Here is a 17,052-nt window from a genome sequence, read left to right as displayed (position 1 = left end):
ATCACCTAGTGTGGTGTTTCTCCAGTTTTGTGGGCCAGCCTCCCTTTTGAACCCCTCTGATTACCATTTCCCTCTGCTCAGAGGGTGAGAAGTTCCTCCGCATTAGGGGGAAAGAAAAGAGGTTGTAACTGCTGCAAGTATTTACATTCTCTGGGGAAAAGGTAACTACCTATAATTGCTGGCAGCAGCCAGGCAATTAGCTGTTCTCTGAGTAGTATAAAGATTTTATGATCATCTTCGAACTCACCTTGGAGAATCCCCTTGAGAGAGAAGCATCACAATCTGAGGAAGCACAGATCTAAAGACAAGAAGAATTGAGGAAAAGCATCTGCACAAAAAACACAGCTGCAGACTTCAATCTAACATAATGATGGGAATCTTTATTCATTTTTTGAGTTCTAAAGTTATTTTAGCCTTTGTAAGAAGTTTTACACATTGCACTGTAAAAATACTGTTATGCTAGACTGAGTCAGAGAGAGCACAGTCAAATAATTATGCATCAAGACACAGTTGTCATATGACATTCTGTTACAGAATCAACTTGATTGTGATTAGCTCATAGTCTTTCCATTCTTCATCCAACAACACTCTAAAGAAGAGTGTATTTATGTAGTGTAGGGGCTTCCTCTGCTATGAACTAAGGCAAATGTTGAGACTCATGATGTAGCAGACACATTGCTGCATGATGTTTACTCTGTAAACATACTGCAGTCATGACCTTTCAGCTGGGAAAGATTCTCCGCTGTGCATTCAGAGGTTATCCATTTTGGTGAATGTGGCCCTCTGAGGAATTATGTTTGTGCAAGGCATGCCTGGTCATTCCTGATTCTCATTCACTAGGCTGAATTCAGTCTCCTGTTCTGGAAATGCAAGTTTTTGTGTATGCAGGGTTTCTGGTGAGGGCCTGCCATCAAGTTCCATCAGCAGTAGGCTGCACAGATGGAAGGCTGCCCATCCACAGAGTATCAGCTTTCGCAGGTGATCATCTGTCATATGTAGCATAAGGAGAAAGGAGTTACAGTAATTGCAAAAATCAATTGGATTTAACAAGTTTGGATTGGCTGGGACTCAACTCAGCCACCTCTTGTAGGATCTGGAAGTTAAGACCTGGCCTGCTTGTTCACCTGCAGTGCACCTGAGGTGAAGCCGATTCTTTGTACTTACTTTTTAACGGAGAATCTCCTCTCCTAAAATGAAAAAAGGTTTTGGCCTTTCAGCCGCATGGAACAGTTTTATCACAAGGAAGTTAAGCAGTCAGTGATAGATGAAATCAAATACAGAATTACTGGGACCCAAACTGTGTTTTTTCTAATAGATATTTTCTGTGTAAATAGATTTAGTCCACATCAAGAAAGTCTGCTGCATTTTTACAATATTCTAGCATATTTTTTCTCAACAGCTTTGTACCCTTAGCAATTTGGCAAGTTTAAAAATAGCAAGTACATAGAAAATTGCTTCATGAAACCAAAGGTTTCCTTGCTTTAGTGTTTCAATTAGCCAGAGTTAACAGCTCAGAGGCAAAGCTTGGAGTTTATGCAGTATAAAGAGAGGCTCTCCCAGCATGAGAAATTATCCTTTTAACTGCTGATTTGTAGGCAGCTATGTGATTTTTATATAAGGGTACATAAAGTAGAATATAAGAGATTCCTTAAAAATATCTACAACCAGTAGCCTGCTATAGTAGTAGCTACCATGTCTTACAGTTGCATCATCTTCTAAAATTTACCGTGAATAAGCAAAGATAAAATCTTCTGCTCTAAGGAAAAAAAAAAAGCGCCTACTATGGAGTTTGCAAAAATGAACTAAACAAGTTTACATGAACTAAAGAATTTGAATGAGTTGCCATCTCTAATGATCCATCTTATATCTGAAATAACAGATAAGCAGAAAAAGAGGGTGACTGAGTGTGTTTGCTGCTGCAGTGCAGTGTCCTGAGGTGGTGAGATGATGATGTGAGGCCAGCACTGAAACATGACTTCTAATACATTCTTCATTCCGACGAGGGCTTGTTCTGGCCCACCAATAACTTCACTTCTTGCTTATCTATGCTGGAATTGGCGCTCTCTGCCTCCTTTTCCTGCTCAGGGACGCAGGTGCAGCCCACGGGGATGGTGATGTAATCCTCGGTGTAGACGTAGCGGCCCCCGGCGCAGGCGGGCGTGCGGCGCAGGATGACCGTGGGCATGAACACCGGGGTGCTGCGGAAGTGCAAGCTCTCCTCGCCAAAGATGCCCATCAGGCAGCCTTTGCACAGGCAGTAGGCTTCGGGAATGTACTTGGGGTATCTCGTGGGATCATAGGAGATCCTAGAGGGAAGCAAATAAAGATTCATTAGTGCCTCTAAAACCAGGTATACTCATCTGGAATTATATAATCTTATATATTATTATAATTACGATATCATTATAATAATTGTATCATGTTTTTGTTGTCTTCAACAGGAAAAAGAGCTGTAGCTGTTGCTGTCTAGCTTCTAATTTTAAAGTGCAAAAAAAATACATGAACAGCTTACAGAACTGATTAGGCCATACAGTGCACATGGAAGTATGAAGTGTCTGGCTTTCTGAATTGTGAGATTCAGGGGTTTAAACGGAATGAGTTTTGTGTTTTGGACCAAATGGGTAAACAAAGCATTATAAAGGGCACTTGGGCATTTCTAAACTTTTTATCTGCCTTGAGTTCTTCAAAAACTGGTACAAATCCTTGTTAACATTATTATTGCTAAAGCTGTGACATGATGTTTTAAAATTTAGTAATTTAAATAGAATTGAATTGTACTATTATTTCTGCAATAGGTTTTTCCTCCCTAGTATACTCAGGGACATAAATGTGCCTTCCACTTGAAAGCAGAACTCTGTATTGCTTTTTCTACTATATCTTCCTCTAACCAGAGAAGAGCAACATTTTCATGCCCACACTGGATAAACTGCAGCTTGCTGGGATGGGGCATCCACAGCTTCTCTGGGCAACCAGTGCGAGTGTTTCACCACTCTGATTTCTTATTTCTTCCCAGTATCTGATCTAAGCCTGCCTACTTCCAGGTTAAAGCCATTATTCCTTGTCCTATCACTCTGTGCCCTTGTTAAGAGTCCTTCTCCAGATCTCTTGTAGGCCCCCTTAAGATACTGGAAGGCTCAGCCTGTCTTTATAGGAGATGTTCTCCGTCCATTCCTCTGAGTGTTTCCATGGCCTTCTCTGGACTCACTCTAACAGGTCCTCGTCCAGCTTGTGTTGAGGTCCCAGAGTTGGATGCAGTCCTCCAGGTGGGATCTCTTAATAGATCTTAAAGTGATCTTAATAGATTTTAAGTGATTTCTAAATTGTGTTTCCCAGGGTTGGCAGCACTTCCTTGGATATCAAAGTGTTTGCCTTTTATCTCTTCAGGCTGTCTCTGAGATGAGGTTTCAGCTTTGGAAGAGGCAGAACCCTAAGTCTGCCTCAAGCTGTGACTGCAGTCACTGCTAGTCAACAAAATCTGTCCTTGTGAGAACAGGCAGCCTGGCTCTCCCTCTCACACCCACCCCTGGGTTGGCACTGATGTTTTTCTGGTCACAGGATTGATCAAGGAACTCATTCAGCTGCCTTGCCACACATGTACACAGAGCTCTGCACCAACAAGCCAGAGTGAACAAGCAGCTTTACGCAGAGACAGAAGAAAGCTGCCCTTTTCAGAAGTACCACCAGTTTATCCAGTTAAAGGAAATCTGGAATCACAGCTTGTGCCAAACACAAACTTGATTATCCTGTCATCAAGGAAAAGAGTCTTTTCAATATATATATAATGACAATTATGTTTTATATATATATGTGTGTGTGTATATGTATAATGTACATATATACATTTATAAATTTGCTTTCAGGAGATGGAGTGAAATTTTCAGAAGACAAAGTCTCCCAAACACCCTAGAAAGAAGATACATTAAAATGCAATTGAAAAAAATCAGAAAATTTGGAAATGGAGTGACTCCACCCAAATGGAGTAAGGGACAGTGAAAAGGACCAAAACTTTGGAAATTTAATCCAATTAAAATCCTGACATCGGGGAAGAAAGGCAAACAAAGAGTGAGGAGAAGATGTTAAGGAAATGAAAAGCTTGAAATAGAAAAGGGAACGTTCCAAAACCAAGTGAAAACACTAAAAGTGAATGAGATGTTAAGGAGTGCAGGGAAATGGACGGAAGCTTGATCAAATAATCCTCATTGAAGTTGCAAGATTTCATTCCCTTTCCTGAAAGCAAATTCTTCCTTTCAGGAAAAATGAAATCTTGCAATTAGAGGACAAAGTCTAACAAAGGAAAGGAGATATAATACATTAAAATGCAATGGAAAAAACCCAGAAAAATTGGTAATGGAGTGACTACAACCAAATGGACCAACATGAAATAAGGGGCAGTGAAAAGTTGCCAAAATTACACCAAATAAAATACTGAAATCACAAAAAAAAGGTCAACAAAGAGTGTAGAGAAGATGCTAAGGAAATGAAATGCTTAAAAAAAAAAAAGGAAAATTCCAAAACAAGTGAAAACACTAAAAGTGAATGGGATAGTAAGAAGTGAAGGTATATGGACTGAAGCTTGTCCAAATATCCTCAATGAAATTGCAAGAATATCCTTTCAGGAAAGGGAATGAAATCTTGAAATCAGAAGACAAAGTCTAACAAACCCTCTGGAAAGGAGATATGATCAAATAGAATGTAATGGGAAAAAACCAGAAAATTTGGAAATGGAGTGACTACCACTAAATGGACTGAGATGGAACAAGGGGCAGCTAAAAAGACCGAAACTTTGCAAATTTAATCCAAGTAAAATCCTGACATCGGGGAAGAAAACTAAATAAAGTGTGAGGAGAAAATGCTAAGGCAATTAAAGGCAAAAAAAAAAAAAAAAAAAAAAAAAGGAAAATTCTAAAATAAAACACTGAAATTGAATGGGATGTTAAGAAGTGCCGGGACATGAACCAAAGCTTGCCCAAATAATCCTCATTGAAATATTGAAATCGCAAGATTTCATTCCCTTTCCTGAAAGGATAGATATATAGATATATAAATTTAAAGAATTTGTTTTCCTCACAAAAAAAAAATCTGACCAGTTCTCTTATAGGCAGACATCTGTGATATACTCGCTTACTTTTCCCAGGAAATACCTTCATGTTACAGGATCTCACAGCAGTGTGAAATAAAACGTCTGGTAGCCAGCAGAAGGGAAGAAAAGGGAACACAGGCCTTTCTACTGTGATTCATTCCCATTTCAAACTCAAGTCTGAGTAATTTCAGTGGTGAATTGTTAAACACACCATGAGCCAAGTTATTGGTATTTCCTCTGCTGTATTATCTCTAGCACCTGGTTTATGATGTTATTGAAAAGCATGAACACGCTTCTGCCTGCAAACCTGAGAGGTTTCACTCATAACAGGAGAACACTGTCACTGGAATCATAGTCTACAATCATCTTTCTTCTCCAAATTCCCACGTGGAAAAAGTCAGGTATTAATGGGATGTTTTTTTTGAAAGATGGTGTGGTTGTGGCATGGCTTTCTACTTTCCAAGGGAAAAAAATCTCTTCTGCTACTAAGTTTGATGTCAATACATCACGTGAGGACTGAAAGGAATCAGAGAGAATCCAAACTTAACAATGGTTTCAAAACACAGATGTGGTTTTGCATCCAGACCAGAACTGCAAGGCTGAAGCCTCTAAGTAATGACACCTGAATTAATACCTTAACTGAAATGTCACTAAAATTTGGAGTCATATACAAGGTTCTGCATCTTCAGCACAAACCTCTTGAGAAAAGCCATATAAATAAAACCTCATTTGTGTCTTTCTAGGTAAACCAGACCTACTTGGGTTGGAGCCACTAACAGACGCCAGTAATACTCAGCATTTAGCTGAATAAATGCAGCTGGATCTGCTTCCTCCTGTTTGCATGAACTGAGCTTAATGATGCTGTGCAGAGAATGACCACCGCCTCAGCTGCTGTAGTGGGATTCCTCTCTTTACTCCAACCACTACAAGCCATGTTTTAATATCTTCTCCTGGAAGAAGAAACATTTTTCTTTAGGTTAATTGACCAGGTAAAAATGCGTGGTCCGAGTTCCTGCTACATCTTTCCTACACCCAAGAGATGGATGGAGCGGGGAAGAGTGGTGGAGAACCAGAGAAGTGCAACTTTCAACTGGTACTCAAGTGTCCCCTGCAGCCTTGTGTCCCTTGCTGTGGCCAGTGCTGCAAACCAGACAGCCCAGGCACTTTCCTGAGAACTGCCCTTGTCCTGTGAACTCAGGTCACCAGCGTGTAAGGCTAAGTTTGCCTCGCCAGCACTCCTGGTTCACAAGTGACAGGAGCAGTGAGCTGTGCTGGGCTGCTCTATTCCCATCTGCTGGAACAAGAAGCAGGTTTGTGCTGAACTGGAACTGCTAATGAAGTGTGACTCGGCTGCTTTTCCTTATGACCCTATGAGTGCTTTGAGAGCTCCCAGTGAAAAACAAACTTCCTGCCATTTATGTACTAAGCCTGGAAACTCAAGAGAAAACTTTCTGTCAGAAGTCAAACTCTTGCAGAGACTTAATCTGCCTTCTCCTGTACCACTACTTTTATATGTAGTATTTTTAATAATATTGCCACTTCGTAATTTCCAAGCTTCTGATTCCACAGGATCAGATGTTGTGCTGGGTCAGGGAGCTGACTTCAGAAAATCACTGTTAGCACTGGGCTAACAGATGGATGTTATCAAAAGTCTAATAAGCAGATCATCATCCCCTTCCTTCACACTCCGAAATACTTACAGGATTAAGAGCTAACAGCTTTTTTTTTCCCCTTGGCAAGACATTTATTTCCCTATAGCAGGTGTTCCTTTGTTCATGTCATGCTTAGTTTATTTTATATACAGGCAGCAACATAGGTGTTACTACTATAGGTAGCACAGTGCTTGCACAAAAATAGCCCAGTGCTAACTGATTTTCTGAAGAGTTGTACAAACATGCTCAACTAAAAAAGATGGTAGCTTTGCATACCTTTGTATTCTTTCCTTTGGCTGCATCTTTGGGACATGCACACCATGCCACATGGTAATGTTAAATCCTGGAAAATGCCTTGGAAAAGCTTCTAGAAAATCACTGTAGTATTCTTTGAAGGAAAGCCCTCCTGTATGATTTTGTTCAAACACACTGCAGACAAGCTTGGCTTTTACCAGTGAAAAATTACTTGTCTGTATTACTTTTATGAAGATTTTATGTAAATTAGCACTAAACCAAGGATGCTTATAAATTGAAACTGTTTCTTGAAAAACAGAAAAAACAATCTGGGCAGTGTTAGAGAGGGACTGGCTAACTTGGCTAACATCATCAAAGCAACACTGACAATAAAAGTTAAATCTTTGTAAATTAACCATTAGTAGATGCACGAGTAGGCCCCAGAGGCAGAAGCAAAAGCCACAGGATTTGGAAATTCAGAAACATGAATGACTTCTTGAATACACATAAAGTTTGCTAAATTCACACAGAAGTGTGCTTGCAAACTAGCTATGATAGTTATTACAGCCTTAAGACATGAGAAAATAAAAACAGAGCTGATTTATACAGCTGGTTAATGAATGTCATCTGTGCTCTGCAGTACCATGAATGGAACCACAAATCAGCACTACCTGTAAAAGTGCTGCTGACTTCAGCGGATCAGATTTTTCAATCTGCTCTGAGCTTTATGATTGGACCTCCACAAATGTTTAGGTAGACATTTAAAATTACTCCTTTTTTATAATGGCTCTTGTCCATAAGCAACTTTTCTCTGCATCTCTGGAGTTGTGCTTGAACTGCTAATGACTCACCATGATTGTGGCTTCTGTAAATGTTAACAAGAGCACCCATTCTGTGCTGTCAGCAGGGTCTGCAGGTCCACCCATATCATTAATTCATGTTAAGCAACTCTGAACCATAGCAGTAGCCAAGTGGCCCATGCCAGAACCTCCTTGAACAAGCAGGCTTTCTGGATGTCATTGACTGTTCACGTAATACTGCTAAAAAGGACAAGCAACCCCTGGAAAGATGTCACAAACTGGCACGCAGTCAGCCTGATGATTTCATGAAAGGTCGATTTCATGGCAGAACTGCTGCTGGCTCTATTTTTTTTAAAAAGCTGAGTAATTTGTAGCCTAACTTCCTGAACTGCTGAGCAAATCCAGCGTGCTCAACTGAGTTCAGGGAACTCTGCTGTCTCTTTATAGCTCTGCAGAGCGAAGAGTGATTTGCATGATTCAACTCTGTGCCCTGAGTTATATACTGATCTCCTGTGGCCATCAGGATGGAATTTCAGTATCAGACACATGAACTAATATTTTTCCTCTAACTTTTGCCTTAAATACCACCTGTAGGTTGCTGCTAGCAGCAGGGTTGAGGACCAGATGGATCTGTGGTGCAATGCATGTACAACTCCTCTATCTCTGGGTTGCAGCAAGCCAAAAAATGATGTAAGTCTTTTGAATAACCAAATTAAAAGACCAAATAATGGAAAATAAACAGTAAGCACAGAACAAAGACGTGAGAAGAAGCTACACAAGAATTATCTGAGGTTTGAGCCAGTCACACCTAATTCTTCTACCCTTTAACAAAATGACAGGCTTGGGATAAGGATGATGCAGTAGAGTCAACATTATACACAACTCTCTAAGTAATATATTTGATTCTTTTTCATAAATGCTGATATGAAAAAATTCCAGTTGACTTGGGCTGAACAGTCATGTGAACAGAAGAATTACAAGCAGCAGTGTTAAACAGCTGGGAGCAGGTGCCTGGGGAGATATTCAGAGGAAGGTAAGTAGAGCCAGACTTAATATCTTTATTATTAATGACCTGGAATAGGGAGTATAAACAGTATGTGAATGAAATCTGCAGATGGTAACAATGGGAACTGCTGCAACACCAATGAAGACAGAAAAATGGCATGAAGTATCTCAGGCATTAAAATGCACGTCAAAAAGAAAAAAGAGCCTTTATGCACAGAGCAGAAATTAATTGCACTGTAAGTCTTTAGGTGCAGAAGAGAAGCTGGAGAGCAGGATATGTCTGTGAGAGGCTGGAATAGGACAGGCATCTTGATGCAAATTTCAAGCAGTCAAATTCAGCCTTTGAGCAGTGTCCTATCAGGGCATACAAGAGGGGTCTGCCTACAGTGAACTTATTTCTGAGCATTCACCACTGGAAGAACTTTGGTGATTCAGAAGGCAGTTCAGGAGACAGCAATGAATCCATGAAGGGGAGCAATTTATGAGGGAAAATAATTAAATGCAAGTAGGGTTGTGAAGAAAGTGCTGTAATACAGAAGAGAGCTGTGTGCAGCTTTTCAGATTAACACTCCGGCCATGGAGAAGAAATTGTTGGGATTGTATAAGTGAAAGTGGTTAACCACTGACAAAACACAATGGGACATTACTTGCAGTCTTTAATGAAGAGCCATGTGTCCCTCTCAAAGATATGAAGTAACTCTAATGGGATTAAGGAACTTCCAGGGTACCCAGCTAAAGACCACAGAACAAAACAAATTTTCACATCTAGCTTCAAAATCTATGAGTTAGCAGCTGGTAAAAGCTAATGCATGTTAGCAATCTTATATTTTACACTTTAATTACACATCTTGAGATATCTGTTGCTGTCTCATATACTAATGATACACTAAAAATGCAGTCAAAAAATGCTGTAAATGAGATCTGTTAACCAGAGTATTCAGGCTCTTTACCCTAGAGAAATATTTTTCCCTCTGAATATAATTTTAGATTTTGCTTTTAATGGTGTAATACTTCTTCCCCACTATCTTCTAAAATTCCTAGCTTGGAGGTGTCATCAAGTTACTTGTATGTGAATGGTTAGTGGTCTGTCTGAAAACACTTTGATAGAAAGTACAGTGGGTTTCCTTTTTTAAGCCAAGCCCCAAAAAGCAGCTGTTTCTCTGTTAAGAAGTAAGCCTGAGCTCCAGCTGAAAATAAATACCTGCCCAAAGAGATGTAAAGATGGAAGACACTGTTTTCCAACCAGAGGAACAATTCTCTGATAGCACTAGTATTTTGCAAAACCACTGTAAAAAATACCTGAGCCCAGGTAGGTGTTTGGTTCATGGTATTTGCTTTGTGCACACTTAGGTAGCTTAAAAATCCTCTGTCTTCTTAGAGAAAATGTATTGCTAAAAATACCTTGCTTATGAAAGGCTTACTCAGCAAATAAACCATCTTTCTCTCAGTAGGATTACTTCTTACGCTAAAAGCAAGCAAAACCCATGCCATAAAATAAATATTTATTGGAGAGCCTAACAAGGCGATAACTGTTTGCTGAATACAACTGCATCAAAGTATATACCAGGGATGATGTATAAAAAGTAGCAAGAAAGTCAGCTCCTGCTAAGTTTGCACATTTTAGCTTCCTGTTGTCTGCAACCCTTAATAGAAAGCTGTAAACAGAACTCAGTCTTACTCAAACCACCAGAAGACTTTATAGTCTTCTGGGAATGTGATCACACACTGGGTTTAGCATACTAGATCAGTGGTTTCCAAGCTTTTCCCCCAGAGCTTCCTATAGAGGTGCAGACCCTTGTTTCATGTATTAACCAGCCTCACAACAAATTTATTTTACTTAGTTGTTTTTATGCCCCCTTAAAATAGTCTGTAAGCCCCTGTTTCCACCTCAGGGGAAGGAGGTTTGCAAAGCACCGGTTGAAAGCACAGGTGTAGAATATTGCTGTACTCATTCCTTGCCTGTGCTCCTAAGCAAAGGGGACTCTGAGCCCTTGGGAGTGTTTGGTGACCAGAACACAGAATGTACCCTGATGTATTTTAGACACAGCAGAGCGTCTGGAGTCACATATTGGGGAAAGCATCTGAGCCCCTCTGTGCTGCAGAGTCAAGAGGTGATCGTCCTTTGCTGAGGGTCCTCTGATTGTCACATATGACAATTTGCCCAAGTGACTTTTTGAGGGTGGTCTGTGCCGGCTGGGTGTGGATGTGGGTGTGAGCTCCATCTCACGGCTTGCTCCACCTCATTCATTCATTTTTGCCCATTAGACATATTCCTCACACAAGCTGTTTTTACACAGTTACTTTATATCGCTTTTAGCCCCTTCCCTGCAGGCTGCCCCCCGGCGCCGCGGCCGCCCCTCGCCTCCCGAGCCGCCCCGGGCACGGCGCGGCAAAGCCGGCGGAGCCCGCGGGCACCGCCTGGGCTCCTCCAGCCCCCGAGCCGGCCGCACCCCCCTTCCCCCGGCGCCCGGAGTCACCTGTATGCCCAGGGCGATGCGCTGCGCAGGTTGACGGGGAGCCGGACCCTCTTGTCTGCGGGCGGCCGTGCCCCGGCGGGGCAGCTGGCGTTGTGCTGGCGGCCCGGCGGCTCGGGCTGCAGGGTGTGGTGGAAGGCGCTGAGCATGCCCGCCGCCAGCCGCCCGTACAGCTGCTCCAGCAGCTCCTCGGGCCGCTCGCCGCAGCTCCGGGTCCGCGCCGGCCGCTGCTTGGGCGCCCTGGCGGCCTCCGGGCGGAGCGGGAGCAGCGCGGCGCAGAGCAGCGCCAGCAGCGCCGCCAGCGCCGCCCGCACCTGCAACGACGCCGCCGTCAGCGGGATGGGGACACCGGGGACACCGCGCCCGCCCGCCACCGCCCGCAGCCCGCAGCCCCTTACCCTGCCTCGCTGCATGGCGCCCGGGCTGCTTCTCCTCCAGGGAGCCGGGAGAGCGGCGGGCTGCGGCGCCGCGCCGTGCCACTGGCTCTCCCGGCGGAGGAGCTGTTGGAAAAGTGCCCCGCGCCTCACTGCATCTCCCCTGGCCTCGCCTGCCAGGAACATGTTCGGCGGCGCTCACGGCGGCGGCGAGCGCTCGGCGCCGGCCGCGGGCCGGTCCCGCATCCCAGCGCTGCCCGGGGATATCCCGCGGGCACGGACGGATCCGAGTCCCGGCCCCACGGGGGGCCCGCACCGGGGCCCCGCCGCCGCCACCGGCCCGGCGCTCCCCGCAGTCCCGGGGGTGCCCTCGGGAGCCCCGCTCTCCCTCCCACCGCACCGGCGGCACGGGCAGGAGCCAGGCTGTCCCCAACCCCGCCTGGACCCTCGGCATCCAGGGGCATCCTGTGGACCAGGGTTCGAGACTCAGGCAGAGCCAGGGGGATCTGGCCCAGTCGGAGCCAGAGTGTCAAGGCTGATATGAAAAAATGTGCGGGTTCACAGCTGGGGAAGGGACTGCTCTAGCCCGGGCTCTCCCAGACACTTTAGGGCAATTGGCACTGTCCCTCGTAGGGATTTGGGATTTCCGACTTGCCCGACTCCAGGTAGCGCCTCTGGCATGTTTCTCCATCCCAGCCAGCTGTGTCGTTTCTCCAGCAGGCACCGAGGTGGCTGATGTCCAGCACGAAGCCTGGGGCTGGGGATCGTGCGGCCTGATCCTGCCGTTCCTTCTACCGAGGCAGCCTGGCGGCCTGACCCGCGGCAGGATCTCTCTGCTGCTTGCAAAAGAAGCCGCTTCAGAAGAAGAGAAATTTGCATCGTACGTACCTAAAGGAGGTTGACTTGAGCCTCACCTCTAATGCCTTCTCCATCTATTCTAAACTTTTTAAAACAAGTGATGCAATATATTCATGGTCTCTGGCACAACCCACAAAAATAAGCATATAAATAGTACTCTGGTTCATAGAAGATGTGGTCCACTGAAATGGTGTGCATTAAAAACAGACTTTAGATTCATCACTTGAATAAAATATTTTATTAAGTCCTGTGCATCTCATGAGGCATTTAGGATAATGGGATCATAAATCATACAAGGACTGAGAAACCCCAGTTTGGTACCACAGAAATGCAAGACATCAACTTCATCGAACAGGCTAGAGTTGAAGCAGAATGGTCTGGCATTCGTAATGTAATGAAGTTATGTGATTTTGTGGTTTCTGAAAAGTCATATAGTTAAGTCTAACTATGATTTTTAGTGATATTTTTAGTGATTTTGGTGCCATATGCATCACAGGTCAGTATCACCTATTAGCATTATCTTGATCTTTAACTGTGTGGGATTTGAATCAGATTTCAGCTTTGAGGAAGGGCAGTTTTAAACTGAATTCCAAACTCTCCAAATTGCAGTCATATCCACAGGCGAAAGACTGGAATGAGGTGTGTGTCCATTAAGACCAGTCCAGTCTAACCCCTGACCATGCACCTGGCCTCACGTTACTTCACCACCTTCGAGTATGTGGTGGCAACATGGCAAATATTTATCACCATAGCTCTTTTTACATTACTTTTCCTAAGACAAACTAGCATCTTGAGAAATTTCAGATTTCTGAGTAGCATGAGGATGGCACACTTGGCTTTGCAAAACGTTTTACATACTTTCTTTATATGCATTGACACTTCTGGGACAGGCCTGCCTCAAAAACCCAGAGCAGATGAAAATAAAACAATGGCACAGGCATTAAATTGCCATTGAATTTAAGGCTTTGTGTCTTATCCAGGCAATATTCTAATTCTGTATGATAGTTGCATTGTGTTGTCTTATGAAAAATCACATTGATTCAAATAATAACCACAGAAGGGCAGCAAATGAGATTCCATTACAGAGAAATTTAGAGTGTGGTGTCAGTTCTTGTGGCATAGTCTACCCTAGAGACATCTGAGTCATAAAATATTCCCTAATAAACTTTGGCAACTTAGGCTCCTCCACAACTTTAAGAAATTACTAACCAGTATGTTTGTCATTGGAGTTAATTTAAATTTTTCTTACAATTTAGGGGGTATTTAAAATACCTATACAAATGAAATATTGAAAAAATATTTAGTAATATATATATATAAATATATATAGGAATTCATCCTGAATTTGATGTAACACAGGATATTTCAGTCAATGAATTCCAAACTATATCTTTCACTTTTCCATAATATTCTAAATATTCTTTCTGGAGATTATCATTCAGTATTTATATTTGGGTGTGGTGTCTACCTCTCTCCTGAGATTATCACCACAGTGATCAATGTCGGATAATAAGTGCAGTTCCACAAATTCCTGCTATGAGAAAGTCAGGATGTTCCAAAGAAAGCTAAGGTCTGCAAGAATAAGACAGACATTTTTAGTGAATTCATATAAATAAGAAGAAACGTTTTCTGCACCTGATTCCACAAGAGAGCATTTCATGCCATGTTAAACACTGAAACGTGTTTAATGAAAGACACACCAGGTTTGTGTCTTCAACCTAATATTGTTACCAATACTGGAGAAAAATGTGTCATAGCAGGAGAAAAAAATCCTTCTCAAATACGTTATCATCAGACTATTATGATAACACTGGCATATTCCAAATTCTTATTCCCATCCTGCCACAGCACTAATGAGATTCTATCTCTATCTGAAATAATGATGTGAAAAAGATTTTGAAAATCTTCATACTGACCTCCAAGTTGAACAGCTCATGTTGTTGGGTGGAACAAACATTCAGCTGGCATCCCCAGCAGGTATAAATCTTCAGAGAGAGAATTAAATTACTTCCCGAAGATGTCCTTCTCCCTCACATTCTGTTTGCAGATAACCTGTCACCTAAACTTTTCTGCTCCCATTCATCTTCCCTGAAGCTGTAAGCGTTGTAACACCACTCTGCAGCATCCATGGCATGGCATCTTCTGCAGCAGCATCTCAGCATATTTTACAGTTGTTAGGCAATGTAACTTTGCAAAAGTGAATTCTTGAGAAGTGCAGAATCTTCAAAAGACTTCGTTTTGCCAAGGGGGGAACTAAAGAGCAAACAGGTTAAAAATAGCCTTTTTACCATAAAGTTTATAATCCGTGTCCTTGACATGAAGAATAATCAAAGCTTAGCAAATCAGATTAATTTATTATGATCTCATACTGCTCTTGTAAAGAGCAACAGCCCTTTATCATAAAATTTTATCATGAAATTATTCATTGGCAATTTTGGGTGCCCCATCCCTGGAAGTGTTCAAGGCCAGTTTGAATGGGGCTTAAAGCAACCTGGTCTAGTGGAAGGTGTCCCTGCCCACAACTTTGTACAATTTTCAATTCCTATTTTACTCTGGAATAGCTTTGTTTTAGAAGTAATAACTCATGTAATCTGTAGTGAAGGATGTTCAGAGAAAAAAATGAAATACGTGATTAAGAATGTTTTGATGCTGTAGAGCTAGACTTATTTATAAATAAATAAAGTACTATTCAAGTATCATTTATATTTGGCTATTGTACAAATAAATGATTTTCATACATGTAAAGAGAGAGGTAATTTAGTATGTAAAGTTCCTATCCTGAGGAAGATCTCAAGTCTAAGAGGTTAACTGAGGATTGTTTAATATTGTATAGTAGATCTTTTCATGACAATAGAAGCTAAAATACCTCATCAGTTCCTCGAGGGGATTAGTGTTTTCCAAGGTTTAATGTTGCTGCTCTTCTAACATAAAATAATAATATAATAGCAGGAATCTTAAATGATTGATCTACTAATTCCAGAATGATAAACACAAGATGGAGGTTTAAATGCTGCTGGAAGCACATACCTGCAGTGTGTGACTTCTGGAGATGCAGTTTGTTTTGTGCAACCAAGCCTGACAAAAAGTTTCTGCTTGAATTTCTTGGATGACAATAGAATTATTTAGCTCATTCAGGTTTCCATTCCTGTGGTTTCTGAGACCTATTGCAGGACCAAGGGCATCCTACACGGCAGCAGAGAACACAACTCACTGCACCTGAGCTAAATGCCAGCCAAGGACAGGGTCAGGGACATCACATCAACACAGCACAATAATCCCATATAAGCCAGGTAATTATTTGAAACAAGCACTCCACTGGCCTGGCCACACTTCCATGAAGAACTGAGCTGCCTGAATCCTGCAGGTATGTTCACCTGTGTGGCAGCCTAAGGCAGTCCAACAACATGGTGACACACAACTTCGGACGTGCATGTAGCTCCCTTCTCAGCAGATTCCAGTCATATTAATCTCCATCAGAGATCACTCTTCAGCCTTGAGTCCTGTCCTCGAGTCTTGTGTTCCCTCATACAGAACATCATTCACCAAAGAAGAAGGATGATGCGCTGAGGCTGCTTCCCAAGAATGGTTCCTGGCCCAGGCTTACCTTTGGATCATGCAAGGCAAATGTCTGTGAGATGAATTGTCATGGCCCAAAACTGTGCTACTGTGCGCTACTGTGCTACTGCTCTTACAGACCAGCTGGGTACACATCCCCTCCTCTGCTCTGGGCTTGCCTTGGCAACGTTGCAGCTCTAGTAGAGGTGCAGCCATAGTGAACACGGTTTCGAAGTGGATGAACCTGGGCTACATAATTTTGACTGTCAGCAGGACTCATTATTCTGGTGTTGGAACTGGATCACATGGCTGTCAGTTTAGAACAAGCTCAACTGTGCTTCCAAAACAACATGCAAATTCATCATAACCCGAAGCATTATATAATCAGATCCTCATGCTATAGGAAACAGCATGTTCCAGAAGTCCCTGGGAGTCTGTACATAGGAAACAACATGTTCCAGAACTGCCTGTGAGTTTGTGCAGGACTGGAACAAAACTGCAATTGTTTGTAATCCACAGAATTTTACCCAATGCACAGTTACACATCTGGACAAACAGAATTGAGAAAGTGCTGCTGATCAAAATCTCCCTGATGTCTGCAGAACTGTTTCTACAGACTAAGTTGTGAACTGTATCCTGTTATTGGTACTTGATGCCACTTTATCATGGACATGCCTATGTGATTACAACGTTTGATTAGATGCTATATTGAGTTTGCATGGCCAAACATTGGTAATGGGGGGGCTACAGGAGTGGCTTCTGTGAGAAGTTGCCAGAAGCTTCCCTCATGTCCAGTGGAGCCAATGCCAGGCAGCTCCAAGTGCTGCTGATTAAGGCTGGACCAATTAGAAATGGTGGTAGTGACTCTGAGATAACGTACTTAAGAACAATTTTTTTAAAGTTACTGCACAGATCTAATTGTGGCACAGAAGGGCAGGGTGAGAACACATGAGAAGGACAGCCCTGCAGATCCCAGGGTCAGTGCAGAGGAGGGGCAGGAGGTGCTCCAGGTATTGGAGC

General features: G+C 42.7%; 1 protein-coding gene across 1 annotated transcript; it reads right to left on the bottom strand.

Annotated features, from left to right (window-relative positions):
- Nucleotides 1-360: 360 nt before the first annotated feature.
- Nucleotides 361-11,860, bottom strand: IL17D (interleukin 17D). The gene is made up of 3 exons (XM_033053362.2): nucleotides 11,644-11,860; nucleotides 11,249-11,559; nucleotides 361-2,306 (listed from the first exon to the last, which is right to left on the bottom strand). Exons 1-3 carry the CDS (start codon nucleotides 11,803-11,805, stop codon nucleotides 1,991-1,993), a joined length of 789 nt encoding a protein of 262 aa, XP_032909253.1. The 5' UTR covers nucleotides 11,806-11,860; the 3' UTR covers nucleotides 361-1,990.
- Nucleotides 11,861-17,052: the final 5,192 nt, after the last annotated feature.

Source organism: Catharus ustulatus, chromosome 2 (genome assembly GCF_009819885.2).
Source record: "Catharus ustulatus isolate bCatUst1 chromosome 2, bCatUst1.pri.v2, whole genome shotgun sequence".
Classification (NCBI taxonomy): domain Eukaryota; kingdom Metazoa; phylum Chordata; class Aves; order Passeriformes; family Turdidae; genus Catharus; species Catharus ustulatus.
This window is presented reverse-complemented; position numbering and strand designations above follow the sequence as displayed.